Source organism: Rattus rattus, chromosome 18 (assembly GCF_011064425.1).
Source record: "Rattus rattus isolate New Zealand chromosome 18, Rrattus_CSIRO_v1, whole genome shotgun sequence".
Taxonomy (NCBI): Eukaryota; Metazoa; Chordata; class Mammalia; order Rodentia; family Muridae; genus Rattus; species Rattus rattus.
Window position 1 is genome coordinate 49039097 of NC_046171.1, and position 25496 is coordinate 49064592.

At 36.9% G+C, this 25496-nt stretch overlaps 1 protein-coding gene across 1 annotated transcript in view; it reads left to right on the forward strand.

Moving 5' to 3' along the window:
* Ascc3 (activating signal cointegrator 1 complex subunit 3) overlaps positions 1 to 25496 on the forward strand; it is a 274305-nt gene that overhangs the window by 84786 nt on the left and 164023 nt on the right. Inside the window, exon 15 of the mRNA XM_032888665.1 lies at positions 12905 to 12976. Within this exon, the coding sequence (XP_032744556.1) occupies positions 12905 to 12976 (72 nt within the window). The remainder of the gene's footprint in view (positions 1 to 12904; positions 12977 to 25496) is intronic.

The following is a 25496-nucleotide window of genomic DNA, read 5'->3' on the forward strand; positions in this document are numbered from 1 at the left end:
TAGGCATAACCCCTTCCCCAGCGTAACACATTTCCCATTTTCCATTCTGACGTCAGAATATCCTTAATATCATCAGGCTGGTTTAGTTCAGTAGTCTTTTCCATAATCCAATGTCTTTCAGCAGCTGTGCTGTTTTGTTCATCAGCATTTAAAAAATTTAAGGTTAATAAAGCACTATGTATCCTATCTCTGGGAGTTTTTGTTGACCCCTTTTGCCTGTTAAGCATCTCCTTTAGACTTCGATTAGATCTCTCCACAATCGCTTGTCCTGTAGGATTGTGTGGTATACCTGTAACATGTTTTATATTATAATAGTCAAAGAAGCGCTTAATCTTGTTAGAGATATATGCTGGACCATTGTCCGCTTTAATTTGTATGGGTATTCCCATTATAGCCATAACTTCTAACAAAATGTGTAATTACAGAATCGGGCCTTTTCTGACGTTAAGGCAGTTGCCCATTGAAATCTGAATATGTATCTATAGTATGATGTATGTATTTCAGCTACCAAACTCTGTAAAATGGAGAACATCCATTTGCCAAATTTCATTTTTTAAATTTTTAGGGTTAGTTCCTGTAGGCAATGGAGTTTGATTATATAACGAGCAAGTAGGACATTGCCTCACAATCTCTTTGGCTTGTTGCCAAGTGATAGAAAATTCTTTCTCTAAGCCTTTGCTGTTAACATGGTGTTTTTTATGAAATTCTGAAGCATCTAGTACACTTCCTATCAGTAGCTGGTCAATTTCATTATTACCTTGTGTCAGAGGGCCTGGCAAACCTGTATGGGATCTTATGTGTGTTATATATAGTGGGTAACTCCTATTTCTGATTTTTTGTTGTAGCTGAATAAATAGTGATGTCAATTCGAATCATCCTGAATAAGTTCAGCAGTCTCTATGTGCAAAACAACCCTTTCTGCATATTGAGAGTCAGTTACTATATTAAGAGGTTTCGAAAATCTGACAACACCATGAGTATTGCATACAGTTCAGATTTTGAACTGACTTATAGGGACTCTCAGTCACCTTTTGTTTACATTTTCCGATTTATATCCTGCCTTCCCTGACTTACTGGCATCAGTGTAAAATGTAGGGGCTCCAGATATTGGAGTTCCCTTTACTATATTTAGGAGGATCCAGTTAGTTCGTTTTATGAACTGAAGTCTTTTGCTTTTAGGGTATTTGTTGTTAATGTCTCCTAAGAAGTTACTGCATGCTCTTTGCCAATGTTCATTTTGTACCCACAAAGAGTTAATTTCTGCATTAGTAAAAGGTACCACAATTTCAGCGGATCCATTCCAACTAATTGTCGTAAGTCTCAATTTTCCTTTAAGTATCAATTCAGAGACCTTCTCAATGTAGGTTTTCAGTTTCTTACTCTGTTTATGTGCTAAAAATATCCATTCTAAGATATAATCTTCCCTTTGCATGAGAATTCTTGTGGGGGAATGAGTAGAGGGCAAGATGACTAATATGCAGGCCATCTTTGGATCAAACGATCCAGATGTCGTCCTGCAGTTTCCTTTCTACCAAAGCTAGCTCTTTCTCAGCCTCAGCTGATAGTTTCCTGGGCTATTTAATTCTTTTATCCCTTGTAGTGTTTGAAATAAATTGCTCAACTCTTGAGTGGTCAAGCCAATCACAGGCCTCAACCAGTTAATGTCTCCAAGTAGTTTCTGAAAATCATTAAGTGTCCTTAATTTGCTTCTTTTGATTTGCACCTTTTGTGGCCTAATTCTTTGTACACTTATTTTATACCCTAGATAATTAATAGAATCCCTCTTTGTATTTTCTCAGGGATTATTCGTAATCCCCAGCATGGTAATGTTTTTTTTTACTTCATCAAACATTCTTTCCAGGATATTTATATCTGAATCAGACAATAAATGTCATCCATGTAATGATAAAAATAATAGATTGGGAAAATTTTTTGCAATTATATCTAATGGCTGCTGTACAAAATATTGACACAAGGTTGGGCTATTTAACATTCCTTGTGGAAGGACTTTCCATTGATATCTTTTTATGGGGCTTACCTCTTATTAAGGGTAGGCAACGAAAAGGCAAACCTTTCCTTACCGCCTTCATGTAGAGGAATAGTGAAAAAGCAATCTTTTAAGTCAATCACTATAATAGGCCACTCCCTAGGCAACAAAGAAGGCAGTGGGATCCCAGGCTGCATGGAACCCATCGGCTGAATAATCTTATTAATTGCTCTGAGATCTGTCAATACCCTCCATTTGCCAGACTGTTTTTAATGACAAATACTGAGAATTCCAAGGGCTGGTGGACTCCCTCTATATGCTGAGCCTCCAGCTGCTCCTGGACTAGCTGCTCTAATGCCTGTAGTTTTTCTTTTTTCATGTACCACTGATCAATCCAGATGGGTTAGTCAGTCAGCCACCTTAGTGGCAAGGCTGTTGTTGTTTTAACAGCAGTGGCTCCTTGGGGTAGCACTAAATTGTCAGCCTCTGCTGTATCTTGCTTATGGACAGCTTGGACAGTCTCTAATGTCCTTGATAACATTCCTGACTAATTTAAAGTTTTTATTAGGAGTCTGATGAATTTTTGGGGCCAGAACCTGAAACTGAGGGATATTAATTTGAGTTTTCCACTGCTGTAGTAGATCTCTTCCCCATAAATTAATGGCTATATCAGCCACGTATGGCCTTAATTTTTCCTACCTGACCCTTCTGGTCCCATACATTTAAGCCACCCTGATGCTTTGTTTTATTTGGGATAAAGTGCCAACACCTTGAAACTGCATATCCACTCCCTTGAAGTGGCCAACTAATGGGCCAAGATTTTGGAGAGATGATGGTAACATCTGCTCCAGTGTCAACCATTCCTTCAATTTCACTATATTATCTACTAGTATTTTTTAGTTTTGGCCTTTGGTCCTCTATAGACGCGTTAGCCAAAATATTCGCTTTGAAGTCTTGTTGTTTAATCGTTCTGAGGAGGAGAACTCTCCCTGCCTGGTATTGGGGCCTAGGAGGCCCCTTGGGGAGTTTTTTTTTTGTCAGGATGCGGTCCCATCTGTCTGTTGTTGTTGTACACTTCCCAGTCAAATGTCCATATTCTGCCACATCTTTGACACATTCTAGGAGGCACAGTCCCCTTTTTGTATCACTTTGGTTTTTATTACAGTAATATCTGAGATGGCCCTGCTCACCACAATTAAAACATTTGAAATCTTGGGTCATCTCTAGCTGTCCAGTGGCAGCTTCTCCTATCAAAGTAGTATCAGGAGAACAAGATCCAACATTAGCTGTATATCTAATCCACTCATCTATTGAAAGCGGACCTTGCCTTTAGTGGTCTAATTACTTCCCTGCATTTGGTATTTGCATTTTCAAAGGCTAAAGACTCAATTATCGCCTTTCTTGCGCTGAATCTGATACACTCCTTTCCACAGCTGAGGTAAGCCTTTGTAAAAAGTCAGGGAAGGTTTTTTTAGGACCTTGTATAACTTGGGTGAATGTTTCAAGTCTTTTCCTGATTCTACACTTTGTCCCAGGCCTTTAAGGCTGACAATCACACCATGACAGAGTTTCTTCGTCATATATAGCCTGCACCTCTACTTCAGCAAAGCTGCCTTCACCAAGCAGTTGATCTGTGGAAATCTCTCTGCCCCTAGCTCTATTTTTGTCTTGCTATCTCCCTCACTTCTTCTCTCTCCACCATGAAATCCATTGCAAATTTTCAGCAGGCTCTAGAATTTTCTTACCATATCTTTTCCAGTCTTGGGGATTACTCTATTTTTAATAGCCCAAGAAATTAAGATTTGTTTTACAAATGGCTAATGCATTCCAAAATTAATTACACTTTCCTTAAATTTCCTTAATTCTAATACATCCATGGGTTGCCATTCAAATTCTTCATAACCCTGTGGATGATCATCGCTTGGAGGCCTTTTGTTGCACACTAACTGGATAGACTAAAGTTTGTTTCCAAAAAACCTTAGGTTGGCTTTCCTTAATTTTATCTTCTGTCTCTACCTGAGTTTTTTCTTTAGTTGTAATTTTAAATCTCTCTTAAAGTCTGTATCCGTGCTTCATATTTCTTTCTGTCTTTTCCCCTGTTCTTTGAGTTCCTGAATTCTCTGTTCAAGGTTTTGCTTCCACACTTTGAATTTTTTCTTTATATTGTACTTCTAATAATTTGTTATCCATTATCTTTTGATTGATTAATTTTAAAAGTTATTCTCTAAGTCTTTGCTTCCAAACCTCATTACTTTCTCTCTGCTGTTCAGTATGATCTGTGAGCTGTTGTATGTTCTGTTCTAACATCCTTTCTAGTTTCTGTCTATCACTTTCATTTTCATCTTTTTCTGTCTCTTATTCTGATCTATAATTTTCTGTGTCTTCAATTTAGTGTTCCTTCTAGGCTACATTGCCAAGATTTAATTTTTTCTTTCTGTTGTTCATGTTGTTCCATAATTACCTGTATCTTCTGTTCTAAGGCTAGAAATTTGCTATTTAGGGCTGTGTGCTGTTGTATGTTCTGTTCTAACATCCTTTTCTAGTTCCTGTCTATCACTTTCATTTTCATCTTTCTGTCTCTTATTCTGATCTATAATTTTCTGTGTCTTCAATTCTAGTGTTCCTTCTAGGCTACATTGCCAAGATTTAATTTTCTCTTTCTGTTGTTCATGTTGTTCCATAATTACCTGTATCTTCTGTTCTAAAGCTAGAAATTTGTTATTTAGGGCCCTGTCTTTTGAGAAGATATAGTAAATCAGAAGAATGAATATTGCAATACTGGTAAATGATAAAGTGTCTTTTTCCTCAAAATTATCAACTGTCAGACCATTCAAAATATCATTCCATAAGGCCAAAAAAGATATTCATTATGTTTCTCATCTTTAAGTATCATAAAGTTATATATCCCTCTTACATCAAAGTAGTATCTGATCTGAAGCCCCTTGTACCTTTTTTTTCTCCCTCTGCTTCAGAATAACGTGCAGTCCTCTCGATTCTTTCAGAGACCCTCCAGACCCAGTCAATTCCCAATCCACTAGTACTCCTGCCTATTCAGGGGTTGAGAGGAAGTAAACTTTTATCTCAGGTTAGTTGAGTTCTAATGGTTTAGTTGGGCGCCATATGTTGTCGAAATAAATAAAATAAAGTAAAAGTAAAAATGTATAAACGAAAACCGGGGTGGAATGTTTTCCCTCAGGGTGTTTTTTCCTGCTAGGGTTCCACACTCCTTCCCCAGATATCTTCTGGATATCTTGGCAGAAACACAACCCAGCCACACTTACTTAAATTGAGACTCTTTCTTAAAAAAAAAACACACTCATTTAGCATTAAAGCAATCCATCGTCTAGATTTGTCACATCCACATTACACTGTCCTAATCCCAGTTCCCAAATTACTCATCCCTGCACCTTTTATTTACCAAGTCTCCAGCTTCTTCTCCCCCCTGGTACCTCTAACTCCTCTCAGTTCCCCATCGTCTCTCCAACTCCCCCTCTTCTTCCTCCTGGCTTCCCTCTCTAACCCCTCCCCCCTCAACTGTCAATCCTCTCCCCCCCCCCTCCTCAGGTTCCACTCGCTCAACTGTCTCCAACTGTCAACTGTCAACCTAACCTCTGAATCTAATCCCCCTCTCACTCCCAACTCCTACCTCTGCCCAAATCTCACGCTCTTGCCTTTATTTAACAAATTCAGAGAAAACCCCAAGGCAAACCACAACACTACTTGGCATCATCAGAGCCCAATTCTCCCACCAAAGCAAACACTGAATATCCAAACACATCAGAAAAGCAAGATCTAGATTTAAAATCACATTTGATCGTGATGATGGAGGACTTTAAGAAAGACATAAAGAACTCCTTTAAAGAAATGTAGGAAAGCACAAGTAAACAAGTAGAAACCCTTAGAGAGGAAACATAAAAATCCCTGAAAGAATTACAGGAAAACACAATCAAACAGGTGAAAGAATTGAAAGTGGAAATAGAAAAAATAAAGAAAGCACAAAGGGAGACAACCCTGGATATAAAAAACCAAAAGAAGAGGCCAGGAGCTGCAGATACAAGCATCACCAACAGAATACAAGAGATAGAAGAGAGAATCTCAGGAGCAGAAGATTCCGTAGAAACCATCAACACAACTGTCAAAGATAATGGAAAAGGGAAAAAGCACTGACCCAAAAGATGTAGGAAATCCAGGACACGATAAGATCAAACCTAAGGATAACAGGTATAGAAGAGAGTGAAGACTCCCAACTCAAAGGACCAGTAAATATCTTCAACAAAATCATAGAAGAAAGCTTCCCTAACCTAAAGAAAGAGATGCCCATAAACATACAAGAAACCTACAGAACTCCAAATACATTGGACCAGAAAAGAAAATCCTCCTGTCACATAATAGCCAAAACACCAAATGCACAAAACAAAGAAAGAATATTAAAAGCAGTAAGGGAAAAAGGTCAAGTAACATGTAAAGGCAGACCTATCAGAATTATACCAGACTCCTCACCAGAGACTATGAAAGCCAGAAGATCTTGGACAGATGTCATACAGACCCTAAGAGAACAGAAATGCCAGCCCAGGTTACTGTATCCAGCAAAACTCTCAATTAACATAGATGGAGAAACCAAAATATTCCATGAAAAACGAAATTTACACAATATCTTTTACAAATCCAGCCCAACAAAGGATAATAAATGGTAAAGCCCAATACAAGGAGGCAAGCTACACCCTAGAAAAACCAAGGAACTAATCATTTTGCAACAAAACAAAGAGAAGACAAGCACACAAACATAATCTCACCTCCAAATACGACAATAACAGGAAGCAATAATCACTATTCCTTAATATCTCTCAACATAAATGGACTCATTTCCCCAATAAAAGGATACAGATTTAAAAACAGGATACGTAATGAGGACCCAGCATTTTGCTGCCTACAGAAAACATACCTCAGAGACAAAGACAGACACTACCTCAGAAAAAAAGGCTAGAAAACAACTTTCCAAGCAAATGGTCTGAAGAAGCAAGCTGGAGTAGCTATTCTAATATTGAATAAAATCGATTTTCAACCAAAAGTCATCAAAAAAGATAAGGAAGGACACTTCATATTCATCAAAGGAAAAATCCACCAAGATGAACTCTCAATCCTAAATATCTGTGCTCCAAATACAATGGCATCTACGTACATACAAGAAACCTTACTAAAGCTCAAAGCACACATTGCACCTCACACAATAATAGTAGGAGATTTTAACACCCCACTCTCATCAATGGACAGATCATGGAAACAGAAATTAAACAGAGACATAGACAGACTAAGAGAAGTCATGAACCAAATGGACTTGGCAGATATTTATAGAACATTCTATCCTAAAGCAAAAGGATATACATTCTTCTCACTACCTCATGGTACTTTCTCCAAAATTGACCATATAATTGGTTATAAAACAGGCCTCAACAGATACAGAAAGATAGAAATAATCCCATGCGTCCTATTAGACTACCACAGGCTAAAGCTGGTCTTCAAAAACAATAAGGGAAGAATGCCCACATATACATGGAAGTTGAACAATGCTCTACTCAATGATAACCTGGTCAAGGAAGAAATAAAGAAATAAATTAAAGACTTCTAGAATTTAATGAAAATGAAGGTACAACATACCCAAACTTATGGGACACAATGAGAGCTGTGGAAGAAGAAAACTCATAGCTCTGAGTGCCTGCAGAAAGAAACAGGAAAGAGCATATATCAGCAGCTTGACAGCACACCTAAAAGCTCTAGAACAAAAAGAAGCAAATACACCCAGGAGGAGTAGAAGGCAGGAAATAATCAAACTCAGTGCTGAAATCAACAAAGTAGAAACAGAAAGGACTATACAAAGAATCAACAGAACCAAAAGTTGGTTCTTTGAGAAAATCAACAAGATAGATAAACCCTTAGCCAGACTAACCAGAGGACACAGAGAGTGTGTCCAAATTAATAAAATCAGAAATGAAAAGGGAGACATAACTACAGAATCAGAGGAAATTCAAAAAATCATCAGATCCTACTACAAAAGCCTATATTCAACAAAACTTGAAAATCTGCAGAAAATGGACAATTTCCTAGACAGATACCAGGTCCCAAAGTTAAATCAGGAACATATAAAACAGTTAAACAACCCCATAACTTCTAAGGAAATAGAAGCAGTCATTAAAGGTCTCCCCACCAAAAAGAGCTCAGGTCCAGATGGATTCAGTGCAGAATTCTATCAGACCTTCATAGAAGACCTAATACCAATACTATCCAAACTATTCCACAAAATTGAAACAGATGGAGCGCTACTGAATTCCTTCTATGAAGCCACAATTACTCTTATACCTAAACCACACAAAGACCCAACAAAGAAAGAGAACTTCAGACCAATTTCCCTTATGAATATCGACGCAAAAATACTCAATAAAATTCTTGCAAACCAAATCCAAGAGCACATCAAAACAGTCATCCATCATGATCAAGTAGGCTTCATCCCAGGCATGCAGGGATGGTTTAATATATGGAAAACCATCAACGTAATCTACTATATAATCATACTGAAAGATAAAAACTACATGATCATTTCATTAGATGCTGAGAAAGCATTTGACATAATTCAACACCCTTTCATGATTAAAGTCCTGGAAAGAACGAGAATTCAAGACCCATATGTAAACATAGTAAAAGCCGTATGTGGCAAACCATTAGCTAACATTAAACTAAATGGAGAGAAACTTGAAGAAATCCTACTAAAATCAGGAACTAGACAAGGCTGCCCATTCTCTCTCTCTCTACTTATTCAATATAGTTCTCGAAGTCATAGCCAGATCAATCAGACAACAAAGGAGATCAAAGGGATACAGATTGGAAAGGAAGAAGTCAAAATATTACTATTTGAAGATGATATGATAGTATATTTACGTGATCCCAAAAGTTCCACCAGAGAACTACTAAACCTGATAAACACCTTCAGCAAAGTAGCTGGGTATAAAATTAAAATAAATCAGTAGCCTTCCTCTACAACACAAAAGAGAAAGAAGCTGAGAAAGAAATTAAGGAAACGACACCTCTCATAATAGTCCCAAATAATATAAAATACCTCTGTGTGACTTTAACCAAGCAAGTGAAAGATCTGTATGATAAGAACTTCAAGCCTCTAAAGAAAGAAATTGAGGAAGATCAGAAGGTGGAAATTTCTCCCATGCTCATGGGTTGGCAGGATCAATATATAGTAAACATGGCCATTTTACCAAAAGCGATTTACAGATTCAATGCCATCCCCATCAATATTCCAATACAATTCTTCATAGAGTTAGACAGAACAATTTCCAAATTCATCTGGAATAACAAAAAACCCAGGATAGCTAAAACTATCCTCAACAATAAATGGACTTCTAGGGGATTCACTATCTCTGAACTCAAGCAGATTACAGAGCAATAGTAATTTAAAAAAAAATTGTATGGTATTGGTACAGAGACAGGCAGATAGACCAGTGGAATTGAATTGAAAATCCAGAAATGAACCCACACATCCATGTTCACTTGATTTTTGACAAAGGAGCAAAAACCATCAAATGGAAAAAAGATAGCATTTTCAGCAAATGGTACTGGTTCAACTGGAGGTCAGCATGTATATGAATGCAGATCGATCCATGCTTATCACCCTGTACAAAGCTTAAGTCCAAGTGGATCCAGGACCTCCATATCAAACCACATACACTCAAATTAATAGAAGAAAATGTGGGGAAGCATCTCGAGTACATGGGCACTGGGGAAATTTTCCTGAACAAAACAGCAATGGCTTATGCTCTAAGATCAAGAATCGACAAATGGAATCTCATAAAACTACAAAGCTTCTGTAAGGCAAAACACACTGTTGTTAGGACAAAACAGTAGCCAACAGATTTGGAAAATATCTTTACCAATGCTGAAACTGATAAAGGACTTATATCCAAAATGTAAAAAGAACTCATGAAGTTAGACTGCAGAGACAAATAACCCTACCCTAACCTAAACAAAGAATTCACAGCTGAGAAGTGTTGAATGGCTGAGAAACACCTAAAGAAATGTTCAACATCTTTAGTCATAAGGGAAATGCAAATCAAAACAACCCTGAGATTCCACCTCACACCAGTCAGAATGGCTAAAATCAAAAACTCAGGTGACAACAGTTGCTGGCAAGGATGTGGAGAAAGAGGAACACTCCTCCATTGTTGGTGGGATTGCAGACTGGTAAAACCATTCTGGAAATCAGTCTGGAGGTTCCTCAGAAAATTGGACATTGAACTACCTGAGGATCCAGCTATACCTCTCTTGGGCATATACCCACAAGGTGCCCCAACATATAAAAAAGACACGTGCTCCACTATGTTCATCGAAGCCTTATTTATAATAGCCAGAAGCTGGAAAGAACCCAGATGCCCTTCAACAGAGGAATGGATACAGAAAATGTGGTACATCTACACAATGGAATATTACTCAGCTATCAAAAACAATGCCTTTATGAAATTCATAGACAAATGGTTGGAACTGGAAAATATCATCCTGAGTGAGGTAACCCAATCACAGAAAAACACACATGGTATGCACTCATTGATAAGTGGCTATTAGCCCAAATGCTTGAATTACCCTAGGTGCCTAGAACACATGCAACTCAAGACAGATGATCAAAATGTGAATGCTTCACTCCTTCCTTAAAAGGGGAACAAGAATACTCTTGGCAGGGAATAGAGAGGCAAAGATTAAAACAGACACAGAAGGAACACCCATTCAGAGCCTGCCCCACATGTGACCCATACATATACAGCCACCCAATTAGACAAGATGGATGAAGCAAAGAAGTGCAGACCGACAGGAGCCGGATGTAGATCTCTCCTGAGAGACACAGCCAGAGTACAGCAAATACAGAGGCGAATGCCAGCAGCAAACTACTGAACTGAGAATGGGAACCCGTTGAAGGAATTAGAGAAAGAACTGGAAGAGCTTGAAGGGGCTCGAGACCCCTTATGAACAACAATGCCAAGCAACCAGAGCTTCCAGGGACTAAGCCACTACCTAAAGACTATACATGGACTGACCCTGGACTCTGACCTCATGGGTAGCAATGAATATCCTAGTAAGATCACCAGTGGAAGGGTAAGCCCTGGGTCCTGCTAAGACTGAACCCCCAGTGAACTAGACTGTTGGGGGGAGGGCAGCAATGGGGGGAGGATGTGAAGGGGAACACCCATAAAGCAGGGGAGGGGGAGGATTGGGGGGATGTTTTGCCCCGGAAACTGGGAAAGGGAATAACATTCGACTTGTAAATAAGAAATACTCAAGTTAATAAAAAAAAATAATAAAAAAATATCATAATCACCAAGAATTTTAATACTCCTAAATGTCAAACGGAGATAAATAAAACTGGCTCATTGTAAAAGCAGTGTGTATATGTTTTACTATGACTTTAAAGAAATCAATTCCATTTCAGTTCAGTATTTTCTAGAGTAACCTTTGTTTTTCTAAAAAAAATGTTTGATTTGTCTGAAAAAAACATGGGGTTCAGTGCTATACAAAGAATTCTCAGCTGAGTAATGTCGAATCTCTGAGAAGCACCTAAGGAAATGTTCAACATCTTTATTCATAAGGGAAATGCAAATCAAAGCAACACTGAGATTCTACCTCACACCAGTCAGAATGGCTAAGATCAAAAACTCCAGCGTTCCTTTTTAGATTTAGAGAAGAAAAAGTATAGTTTATGTCATGGTAATAATTGTGACATACATAATTAGCTTTCTGATTTGGGGTCCAATTAATACTTACTTTGTGTTTTCCTAGCATTCCTTGATATAGCTTATTATTTAGTTCATTTCAGTGTGTCATCAATAGATTTTTCCAGATTTGTAGCTTAAATTATAGAAGATGGTTATTACAGATGTTTTAAAGTATTTCAAATGCATGTAAGCCATTTTAAATCTTAATTTTTTTAACTATATTATGTAGATCACTTAAAGGCAATTAAATTTAAAGTGTTTTCCATATCACTATGGTAGTATTATATTTTAGCAAATGTTGGATGGAGAAGTGATGCAATGTTTTTAGAGGTTTGAAGTTTGGCAATTAAAGTAATTTACATACTGTATTGTGGAAAATAAATTATGTTTCTTATAATTACCAATTTTTATATTATTAGATCTTACTAGAGTTTATATTAATTTGAAATACATTGTTGGTAACTATGAAAATTTCATCACATCATTGTTAAGTTGTTTTATATCGGTTACTAGAAATTTCAGTCAAAATGGAAGATATGTTACCTAAAATTATTAGAAATCGTAAGATGGTGTTTACAATAAAAAATGAACCAGATCCAGAGTACTGTGAAAATGTTGGTATTTAACATGGGGATGGAAGACACTGTAATTGCTTTTCAGATCCTGTGAGTATCTTGTCCTACTTAGCAATAGATTATCTCATTATTAATTACAAGTTTTCCGAGTTAAAAGTGTTACTGAATTAATTTATGCAGCAAATTAATTTCTTTTTTAGATTATTCTTTGTTAGTCAACCTGTGTTCTCTAGATTTTCAGAAATATGGGAGCACTGTGGTTCGTGCAATGAGATAGGAAAAAAGGATAGGCTGAGGAATGAGGTTCTTTGGAAAAGTAGAGTACTTTAAATGTCTTCTAACATTAACACTTCTCTAGCTTTTAAAACTAGACACTACTTTTAAAAATTAGCCTTGTGCTCTTGGTACTTGGAAACTGTGCTTGAAGTACTTTGTTTTCATTTTGTTCGTTCTGTGTTAGAGACTTTCTTTTGTTGCTTCTCTGCTCTAGTTAGTCTGAAAGGTTTTGTTCTGTAGTTGACAAAGTTTCATTTGTTGTTTTATTGTCTAACTTTATAATATCATGTTTTAAAATCTTTAAGATGCAGCAGTTAAATAACATGGATGAAGTGTGCTACGAAAGCGTTCTGAAGCAAGTAAAGGCTGGACACCAGGTACACCGAGCTCCTTTCTAGGAAATGCTTAATGAAAAACTGCAGACTTTTTCAAACTTTACTGTTCCTGAATTTTGACTTTATTCCATAACTGTTGTAGTTTAATGGGTAGCTATATGAATCATTTAAGTAATGAATCGTGTAAATATTCTTAAGCGTTATTGATATCCTGATATTGGTAAGTCACAGTATTTTGTTTGCCATTTTTTTTATTAAGTATTTTAAAACAAGGTTGTCCTTTATGTTTTTGTTTCCTTGAATCTATTAAACAGAACAACCTAAAAACTCTATTCTATTTATATTTTTAAATATTATTAAGGTGTTTCATGATGTTCCTTTTACTATTTTCATTAAGTATATTTCAAATGTATTTAATCAATTTTGTATTGTTTAATTGTGTTTGGAAGTTGAGCAGTTCAGGTCTGGGATGCACTCGATGGTAGACCAGTGCATTTGAGACACTTAATTCCATCCCTGGCCAGGTGCGGTGGGGAGAAAAGATTTAAATAGTTTGTTTTTATTAACATCCCCATAGAACCAAAAGTCTTTAAGGAAAAGGTGGAATGATAAAACAACTTTAAAAAGTTAACTGTTTTCTATTTTGGTTGTTCTTGGGCTGGTCTTTGGTAAAGATTGATTGATTTGATTTGATTGATTATTTTTAGAGACATGCTTCTCTATGTAGTCCTGGGTGGCCTCAAACTCAGTTTCTTGTGAGTTTGGATATCAGGTTTGTCCACTCATACACAGCTGTGTAATTTTTCTAGAAGAGTAAAATTTATTTATTTAGGTCGTACTTTTGTGACTTGTGAGCTGTTTTTATCTGAGTCTTTGTGATTTTTATGTTTAAGAGGGTCACCGTATCTATTCAGTATTTTCATTAGACAACACAAAACCATTGGTAAAAATGTACAATGAAGAAAGACTTTATTAATTTTTCAAAATATTTTAATAGCTCTACTCTTAGCTTTTCATGATTTTAAAACTTGTAGAGAACTTTGTTTTTTGAGACGGTAATGTAATTACAACCTGTCTGTCTTTTCTGTCTTCCCTCCAACCCTTCTCATAAATCCCTTCCTGCCCATCTTCAGAGCCATAGCCTCTTTTCATTATTTATTATTACATATGTTTATGTGTGTGCACAGACAAAATTCTCGTAAGTCTGTGTGATGTTTCTGGTGTGTATGTTTTCAGTCAGTTGGTGTGCTCTTCCCTGGGGCAGACTCCTTCTCTCACTCTCAGCCTTCCTTAGTTGCCAGTAGTGATGTGCAGTGTTGAGGCCTCATCAGCTTTTCCCTGTCTACTACAATGTGACCATTGGGGTTACACTCAGCTCATGTGTAGGCGGTCATGATGATATAGTTTTGTGGGTATAGCATCTTAGGTTACCAGGAGACACAACCTCATAGCAAAATCCCTGGTTCCTCTGACTCTTACAGTCTTTCTTCCCTGCCTTCTGCAACGTTTCCTGAGCCATTGGTGCTGGAAGGTTTTGTAGATGTGGAAATGTATCCATTGACATTGAGCTCCACAGCTCTGCTGTTTTGATTGATTGGTCGTGGTTTTCTGCAGTTATCTTGGTCTGTTTCAAAAAGAAAAGCATAGTTTTGTGTACAGAAGAAGCTTTTTCCCAGAGCCTGAGTCAGAATGAGATGTCTATGTATATGACATGAGTCAGAACTAACCTAGACCTGAGACTTATTCCAGCCAGGGAACACCCTTGGAGCAAGTTGTCTTTCTTAAAGAAGGAGTATCAAAATGTGTTTTTCTACTGAATTTAATAGAATGAAGTATTGAGAATTTTGTTGATTGTTTAAACTTAGTTCATTCATTTTATTTGGGGATCCACATTTCCTTATTCATTACCTTATTTTGCTTTTTATCTTTTTTGAGACAAGGTCTCATGTAGCTAAGGATGCCCTTGTATTTCTTTCTGATCCTTCTCGTCATTACCTCTCACTGAATCACAGGCATTGCCTTACTTCCTAGGGATCTAACCCAGGGTTACCTGAGTGGGAGACAAATTACTCAGTTCTCTATTTTTAACTATTAAATTTACTTTTATCAATACTGCTTAAAATCAAGAAGCCCTGGTTATTTTAAATTAATACCTTTTGTATCTTTTTATTAAAACCTGAAAATGATAAAACCTTATCTTACATTTATTAAATTATCTTGGTATCTAATGAGATGTGTATGTTACTCATAGCTGACAGATGAAAATGAGGTCCTGGACAAAACAGTGATACATTGGGTTCTCTTGTCATTTAATGTGTTGACTCCTGAGTCTGCATCTATTTAGAGCTGTGGATTAGTAAAATTTTACATAGAGCTTTTAGTTGTGTTTGGCTGTTATTGCAACACAAGACTACTTTCATCAGTATATGGTAGACTTCATTATAAATGAAAGGTTCAAATATTGCTTTAAATACTAGAAGTAGAAATACAAGCATATCACTGTGAAATATACAGTGTACATGAGCTCAGGAGCAAGCCAGCAAAGGGCAGTTTCCACTATGGTTTCAGCCTTAGTTCCTTCACTGACTTTCCTCACTGATAGACTGTAACTTGGAGGTATAAGCCAGATAAACCCTTCCCTCCCCACGTTGCTGTTGTTCATAGTCTTTTATCACTATATCTACATCTGTCTGTCTGTCTGTCTAAATGTCTATCTATCTATCTATCTATCTATCTATCTATCTATCTATCTATCTATCTATCTATCTATCTATCTATCTATCTATCTATATTTAGCACTTACTGGCCAGATAATTGGTAGTCTCCTTGACATCTTTGCAGGTTTGATTCTAGACACCCGCCCGAACAGATACTAGAATTCCAAGGTTTTCAAGGCTTTAATCTAAAATGGCATTGTTATTTGCATATAATCTGCGGACATCTTCCCACACACTTTTCTCTAGATTTCTTACAATATCTATTGCATGATAATCTGTAAATAATTGTCCTTTATTGTCTACAGAATAAAGCTACGGTAGAAAGGCTTTATGTATTCACTGCAGCTAGAAGGTTTGGGAGGGTTGCAGTTATTAAAAATATCTCTTATAAGCAGTTTGTTAAATCTGTGATACAGAGCTCTTGGATAAGGAATCGCACATCATTTTGCAATGAAGCTGATTGTATTTTCTACATTATTATGAAACAGAGAAATGCTTCTCATTAAAACAGATCATTTTGCCAAATATACAAATTATACAATGTTAGGACATTCTATTTTAATCCATTTTAAAGAGGTGGATAGATAATGATTAGAGATGAAATCTTACCACCAACTACTTTTTTTCAGTGTAAATTCACTTACTACTTTACTTCTCAAAGCAGAAGTTCCTGAGGACAGGCTTTTATTCTGGTAATGGTGCCTAGTTAGGAGGAAAAGACTTGGCCAGGACATCTCAGGGCAGCCATTGGGTTACCAGGTGCTGTTGATTCTCAAGCACAAGGAACCTAGGAGTGAGGCTGTACACTGTAAAGGGAGACACTGGACCTATCCCCCTTTGGGGTTCATGCCATGACATCCATCACTGCCATTTCTTCTTGAATGTGTGAAAGCCAAGTTGCTGTCTACATTGGTGTGTAGCTGAAATTGTTCTATGGTGATTGCGTAAAGTGCTGTTGCTGTTTGAAAACAAGCTGATATCTGAAATCATGTCTAGATCTGTGCTACCTCAAACAAGAGTTAGAATGGGCTAGCTATGATCCTCTAGGCAGCTGGCCTCTAGGAGCAGGTTTAGGGTGAATACTCACAGTACCTGTTTTTGAATGATTAGCAATGAGATGTTTATTAAGATTTCTTCAAATTTATTTTTTATTTGTACATATTTTGTATATTCTTGTTTATTTCATAATATTGGCATAGTTTGCTACTATTTTACCATCTTAATATAGTGATAATCATATACCACTCATGTGTTTTCTTTTCATATCTTTGTGAGAGTGTGTATACATGTGTGTATGTGTGTTCACATGAGTATGGTGAGCCGGTGCACATGCAAGTGTGCACATGTGTGAGGAATTCTAAGGTTGATGTGATGAAAATTTTCCCTCGTCCTCCCTTTTACCTTACTCTTTGAGACTGGGTCTCAATCAAAACTCTCAGGTGAGTCTGTTGTCACCTTGTTTGGTGGATTCCTGTCTCCTCCTTCTGAGACTAGAATTGCAGGTGGGCCACCATACTTAACTCAGTATTTATACAGGTCCTAGGGATGTGAACTCTTGGTCCTCTTTCTTACCAAACGAGAGCTTTCATCACCAAACCATCTCCCTAGCTTCTACTAGTCTTTCATTCTTTCATACTTGCAGGTTAATTTTTTTATCAGCGACAGTCCGTTATTAAATTGTAATTATAAATGTTGTGCACTCATGCTTAAAGAATAATAAAGATTTTAAATGTATCTGCATGGTTTTCACAGCTTCATTGTCTGCAGGAAAGAGAAAGTCTACTTCGGTTCTAATTTTCAGATGCCATGCCAATCTACTTAGACTTTTAATCTGACAGTGTACCTAAATACTTCTTTTTGATACAGGGAAAAATGAGCCTCGTATGTATTAAGCAGTTTTTCCAGAGCATATAGTTAATTAAAAATAGCACGATGACTGAAGTACAGAAGTTTCTGTTGATAACATTCCACTTTGTTGTTATATTACTTATCGATCTCATAGCTGAGATGGGATAGGTAAATACCTAACCAAATGCAACTTAAGGATAGAAGGATATTTTTCTGTCAGAAAGCTCGAAGGAATGCAGTCTGTAATATCAAAGATATGGCAGAGGTATTTGGTTCATTCACATTATCAACCAGAGAACAGAGAAAGAGGAAGGGTCATAGTTTTCTGGCTTTCTCCTTTCTCCTCTTTTATTCAGAGAGCCTTAGAGCATGGGATAGTTTCCTCCAACATCTGGGGTAGATCTTCCCACTACACTTTAAACATCTCTGAATGTGACATCCTAGATGTGTGAATCACGGTGATTCCAAGTCTAGTCAGTTTGACTATGAAGATTAACTGGCACAGTTATTGTTAATTAGCTCAATAGCTAATTTTCAATTATTATTTCCTTTATTGATAATTTAATCATTTTATTTTCATTTATTTTCTTGCTACTTTTCTGCATAAGTTTTTATTAATCCATTCCCTAAAATGCAATCAGAAGACCTGCTACAATTTGTCATGTTGGTTGGACCTTGTGTTTTCCAAATAAATAGCGACATTTTGTGGTAACAACAAACCTGAGGTGTAAAAGATCCTGAAACTTAAAGAAGAATGAAATTCCCTTTAAGGAATGTTGGTGTAAGGTTGTGATATAACGTTTTCTTGCCACTTAATTTTTTTTTTTCAGTTTTTTGGCATATAAGACAAAGTGGTGTTATAAGAATTTTTTTCCTTTTGATTGGTGCATTGTGTACTATACTCTTAGACTTTGGTTTGGACATTTACGCACTTTTATTAGACAATGTTTCTTCCAAATTTTTTGTTTCAGCCTGTGACTTTGAGATCCTTTGGCATGTTTATATGCATATAAACACATCTATATATGTGGACTTAAAATAATCACTATTTACTACAGACTTGCTTGTATCATCTGTATGTTCACATTTTTAGTTCATCTCATGGCCTTAAATTCCCTGTAATTTTTCTTGATCTTTTTAATCTATTGTGTTTTAATTGTTGAAAAAATATGACAGGCCCATAAATAAAAATAATATCATTAAATGTATGTCCTACCTAAAAGTCTTCAATCTGCATATTGTTTTTAGTATGTTTTGTGCAGTGTTCCTACAGAATTTTGTTCAGTAGGAGAGACATACTGAGAAAGATTTGCTGACACGGCATCTTCATAAACTTTGCCGTAATTGCAGTTTGATTGTGATTGTCTTGTCCTTGTAGACAGTATGTTGCTAGTAGCATGAAGAAGACCAGAAATAGGAATACACTGGAACTTTTCCTGTTGGTTGACATTTGCCTTTAAGCCAGTGCTTTCATATTATAAACATTCTCCTGGGAAGATTATAGCTTCTTACACTAAACCAGTCAGAATACAGCTGAGGGTTCTTTTGTAACATAACTGGAGAGCTCCATTCTTTTCACTTCTTTGTGTTTTCTGTACTATAGGAATTCCAATGGGGAAAGTGCCCAAAGCAAATTTTTCATTGTATCTGTCTTTTGAAAGGATTTGTCCATTTAATTCTTGTATTTGTAAGTTGATCTGTGATGACTTAGCTTTCGAAGTGGCAGCTGAATGCTGAATGCCACTGCAGTGTGGCTACACTGAGGGTTGCACTGTGGGTATTTAGAAAGCAAGCCTTTTATTTTGAAAGCTGGAGTTGTCAATTTCACAGGTTCAGCAATACTTGATTCCATTAAAATGCTTGGCTTGTCATTTTAGTCCTTCTTTTTCCTTAAGAGACACCTTGACTGTGCACTGTTATATCAGTAATTTCAGAAGGTCAGCAAAGAACAGTACTGTACAGTTGCTGTTCAGTAGAGTTACTAAATCTGTTTTTTACTCATGGTTAAGGTTGAAGTTAGTGTCTCTATTGTCTCCAGCTGTCTGTGTATGAAACTCCAAATGATAGTTTTAAATGCATGGGTTTGGATATGTCTGTCTGTGAAAAATGAAGAACCTGTAGTTCAACCTTTTCTAAAAAGTGGACAAACACATTCCTCAATTCTGCCCACTTCCCCTGATTGAAAAGTGTAACTGTATGTGCTTTTAGAGACTTTCTACCTAAAACTTTGGTTGTGTGTGTAAGCATAGTAAGTTATAGGTTGTGGGTTTATTTATGGATCTGTATATATTGTTATATTGTGAGATTTGTTCCTGGAGCTCTGACACACGAGCACATCATTGAACAGCCAGCTTATTCAATGAATATACCTTTGTTAGTAAGGAAACATCTAAATTTTAATTGTATTTTTCCCTTTAAGTGTAACTTGTCAGTTATTATGCAGTAGTAATAGATATGTTAGCCAGTCTTTTCTAGGCCAAGATAACTAATTGATGTTCCCTGTGTCAACCTCATGCCTCCTGCATTTCCAAGTTTGAGGCAATAGTGAGAAACAAACAAACCACACTTCATTGAATACATCTAACTTGATTTGTTTCCTTTCTTTGAGATTGTCTGGTGGTTTGGTTTCTCTCAGCACTTTGATTTTATTAGAGCAGTTACTTTTCAGATCAGTATTAAGGTAGAAACTGAGGCAGGTTTTTTTTTTTTAAGGTCGATGACTCTTAGGCAACAAAGAGGTGTTCCTGCTAAATAATTAACATTTTCTTCTTAAATTTTCCTGTTTAAGTAAATTAGAAAAAAGAAGATCCCCATTCTTTATACTCCCTGTCCATGCTTTATTCTGTGGCTTCAGTACCCCAGTCATCTAAGTATGTGTGCATTCATGTACTTAATAGACTTTCTGTGTCGCTGTGCCGTAAAAGCATTGACAACGGTAGGAGGCAGTTGTGTTCCACTCAGGCATGTGTTCTGACAGATGGAGAAAACCTTTTCCCGTTGATTTTCGACATTCCTACTCTGCAGGACTTCAAGCTCTTCTTGGCTACTGGGAAATTAAAAGTTGGCGATTCAGCCTTTAATTTTGATCCATCTGCTCAAACTAATGAGACGTCTCATTTGTAAGCTTTTCTTTGTGTTACCAAATGCAAGTATAGCTTTATTGTTCCTCTTAATAATTCACCTCCTCCTGTGTAACTTGCAGAATGGGAAAATAATTGATGCCTTAATTCTTTTGAGATTTTCTTTTTTTACAAACTTTGTTACAATGATAGGAAGACAAATTAGGAACATCCGACAATTATAATATATTTAATAAATGATATTTCCTCATCAAATTCCAAAAATAAAGTCAGATCCTTATTTTGAAGCGTTTTATCCAAAAATCTACTCCTATTTGACAGAGGAAAAGACTTTGTTAAATAGGATTCAAGAACTTTAGCGATGGGTTAAAATTAAACACCAGTCTTTATTTACAGTGTATGTGCACGTGATGGGTTAAAATTGAACACCAGTCTTTATTTATTGTGTATATGCATGTGATGGGTTAAAATTGAACACCAGTCTTTATTTACTGTGTATGTGCATCTTATTTTCTTTTCCTTCATTGTTTACACCTGCTTTTATTTTGAGTTATTTAAAAAAATCTCTTAAAATTGATGAATAACTAGATGGATTTTCTGTCTGAAGAGAATGATTTTGGAGGCTATTTGTGTGTGTGTGTGTGTGTGTGTGTGTGTGTGTGTGTGTGTGTGTGTGTGTACACATGGGACTACAGAAGTTGGAATCAGGTGTCTTTCTCAGTTGTTCTTACTATTCTTTTTGAGACCTCGGAGTTAGAGATTTATCAAGGTTTGCTGTCCAGATCAGTTCTCCTCCTGTGTAACTTACAGAATGGGAAAATAATTGATACTTTCACATCAATCCACCACTGCCTACCCTGCCTGGCTGGGATTATAGGAGTATTCAGCCATGCCTGGCCTGGCTTTTTACGTGGATGTGGAGATCATAACTAGCCTTTCCTGACCACATAATTCGATTGAGCTACCTTGTTGCTTAACATTGTTTTTCTGGTTCATTAATATACAATCAAAAAAAAGATCCATGCGCTGACTTTCCTTGTGGATATTAGCAATGACTGACTTCTTTGTCTAAGAAAACTTTCCTTCTCCATGTTCTGGCATCTATAATGCTTTTGACTTTAAAATGATTGACTTGTATATGATTTTGGATGCTGCTTTCTTTGTTCTCCATGATCTCATGAAGTGTTATCCTAAAGGCATATAGAGAGAATATAGAGAGAAGCTTCTTAAAGATACTTTTTCATTGTATGAATATTGAAGATTGTCTAGTTTCTCTGCATCCTGAAGCTCCCTCAGAGCGTGTGAGACAATGAAACACCTGCAGGTCCCACTTGAGATGCTTCATTATGTGTATTTCTCTTACTACTATTGCACCTAATGTGTTGCGTTATCTTACTTCTCTGAATTGATATCATCTGAAATAGCTTCTTTATAATTAACATTTGTACCTCAGGTAACTTTACGTTACTGTCTAGTTCTTTTATTTCTTAAGCTCTTGAGTAATTTTTGAATGCTTTTATCAGTTTACATTTTTAAAAGATTTTCTTTCATTTGTTTGTTTGTTTGTTTGTTTGTTTGTTTACACTCCAGATTTTATTTTCCTCCTGGTCCACCTTCTGACTGTTCCACATCCTATACCCTCCCATTCCCTCCCAGTTTCCACAAGGATGTCCCTACTCCCCACACCACCAGACCTCTAAACTCCCTGGGCCTCCAGTCTCTTTGAGTGTTAGGTTCATATTCTCTGACTGAACCCAGACCTGGGAGTCCTTTCCTGTGTCTGTGTTGGGGGCTTTATATCAGCCAGTGTGTGCTGCCTGGTTGGTGATCCAGTGTCTGAGAGATCTCAGGGGTCCAAGTTAATTGAGACTGCTGGTCCCTTTACAGGGTCATCCTTCTCCTCAGCTTCCTCTGGCTTTTCCCTAATTCAACGAGAGGGGTCATCAGCTTCTGTCCATTGGTTGGGTGCACATATCTGCATCTGACTCTTTCAGCAACATGTTGTGTCTTTCTTTTTTTTTTTTTTTTTTTTTTTTTTTTTTTTTTTCGGAGCTGGGGACCCAACCCACGGCCTTGCACTTCCTAGGCCAGCGCTCTACCTCTGAGCTAAATCCCCAACCATGTTGTGTCTTTTTGAAGGCAGCTATGATAGGTCCCTTTTTGTGAATGCTCCTTAGCCTCAGTAATGGTGTCAGGCCTTGGGACCTCCCCTGAGCTGGATCCCCCTTTGGTCCTGTCGCTCGACCTTCTTTTCCTTGGGCTCTTCTCCATATTTGTCCCTGTAATTCTTTTAAACAGGAACAATTATGGGTCCAAGTTTTGACTGTGGAATACCAACCCCATCCCTCACTTGATGCCCTGTCTTTTTCTTGGAAGTGGGCTCTGCAAGTTATTTCTCCCCACTGCAGGGCATCTCATCTAGCCTCTCTTTGAGTCCTGACAGTCTCTCACCTCCCAGGTGTCTGGTACATTCTGGAGGGTTCTCCCAACCTCCTTCCTCCAGAGGTTGCCTGTTCCCATTCGTTCTGCTGATCCTCAGGGCTTCAGTTCTTTCCCTGACCCAATGCCAGACCATGTTCCCCTCTCCCCCAACCCCTGATCCCACCCCTTTTCTCTCCCAGATTCCTCCCTTCCTCCCCTCTTGTGGTTGCTTTCTTCTCGCTCCTAAGTGGGACTGTGGCACCCTCACTTTGAGCCCTTCAGCTGTTGACCTTTTTGAGTTCTGTGGACTGTATCTTGGGTATTCTGTACTTTTTCTTTTTGGCTAATGTCCACTTATTAGTGAGAAAATAACCATGCATATCCTTTTGGGTCTGGGTTACCTCATTCAGGATATTCTCTAGTTTCATCCATTTGCTTGCAAAATTCAGCATGTCCTCTTTCTTAATAGCTGAGGTAGTATTCCATTGTGTAAAAGAACCACATTTTCTGTATCCATTCATCTGTGGTAGAACATTGGGGTTGTTTCCAGCTTCTGGCTATCACAAATAAGGCCATGTGAACATAGTGGAACATGTGCCCCTATGGCATGGTGGAGCATCATTTTGGGTATATGCCCAAGACTGGTGTAGCTGGGTCTTCAGGGAGATCTGTTTCCAATTTTCTGAGGAACCTCCAAATTGATTTCCAGAGTGGTTGTACCAGTTTGCAATCCCATCAGCAATAGAGGAGTGTTCCTCTTTCCCCACACCCTTGCCAATATGTGTAGTCATCTGAAGTTTTCTCATATACAGTGTGTAAGAATACTCTATTAAATAATAATCTCAAAGTTTTATATTAGCAATTTCTTAATAAACTGTGTAGTTTTCTCATTTGTACAAAGGATGCTTCTTAAGGGGAGCACTAGTACTAGATTTCCTTCAGTGTTGGTAGTATTGTCTGATGATTAGTACCTTCCTATAATAGGCAAGTAAGTGAACTGATATGAAAAGAAAGAGTAGCAAGGCATGCTCCCTTATGTGACTCGTGCAGCACTATTCCATGAGGTGTATTCAATTATTTTCTGACAACTTCAAAGATAGGCATGTGGAGGGTATTTATTCCTTTTTCTCCATATGTATGTATGTGTGGTGTGCCTGAATATGTGTATGCATGTTGGTATATGTGTGTATGCTGTCATCCTCACTTTTTCAGCTTCATACTACAAATTCTTTGCCGTGCCTCTGTCCTTTTGAGCTGTACTTTCTATGCGTCTTGCCAATGCATAAGTGTGTGTTTGCTGATATAGTCTGGAGAAGGAAGAGTAGCTCATTTGCATTTGTTTTAAGTTTTAGGTTTTCAAAAATTGAATTGATTTGGATAAAATATTCCTGCCTGAGAAGTCAAATACATTAGTTTATAGAAGGCTGGTAATAAATAATTCAATAAGGCTAACTAAGAATGTATATCTTCTCACCTAATTAGAAATACAAATTCTAGGGGCAGGAGAGATGGCCCAGTGGTTAAGAGCACGGACTTCTCTTCTAGAGGTCCTGAGTTCAATTCCTGGCAAACACATGGTGGCTCACAACCATCTCTAATGGAATCTGATGTCCTCTTCTTGTGTGTCTGAAGACAGAGACAGTGTAATCATATATATTAAATAAATAATTAATAAATAAACATTAAAAAAGAAAGAAAGACAAGTTTACCTTTCAGTAAAGACATACTGTGCATTTATTATTTGAGAAAATTCTGCTTGAATGTTTAAAAATCATAGTGCTTTTTTTTTTTTTTTTTTTTTTTTTTTTTTTTTTTTTTCGGAGCTGGGGACCGAACCAGGGCCTATGTTTGCTAATAGTGCTTTTTGTAAGAATGAAAATAAACATATTCAAAGATATCTTAGAAATTCATTTTGTTTTGTGATTTTCTTGGAATCAGACTAGTTTTTATAGTGTTCCAATATAATAGATTTCCAAATCCAGTATACAAAAGAAATTTTTATCCAATAGCGCTTTGATGAATTCTATTTACATAGGTATTGTGATAGTTGATTTTCCTTACTTTGTTCTGCACAATAGATATTGCTGTCAGTAACAAAGTATCCGAAGTTTGGCTACTTTAGAGATCAGTAAAATATTTTTTGTTATACTATTTTATAACAAAGGCTTCACTATTGTGTTTATTATCCTCTTTTGTTTTGACCTAGGTTGAGCAATGAATTAAATATTTGAAGCTTATGCTCTGGCAAGAATTTAGGAGGTATTATAGAATAGAACTTACTTTTCAAATATTAGTTATATTTGATGTCTTCCATAAAGCTGTGATCTAGGTACTTGGAATTTTAGAACTGATTTTTTTGTTTGTTTGTTTGGTCTTCATGAAATTAACCATTATAGGTAGATTAGATTCACTCCATAACCTTTGAGACCCTCACGTTTGTCCGTAGGAGTTATGATAATAATGCATGTGATATATGAAAACTGAAATTCAAAAAGG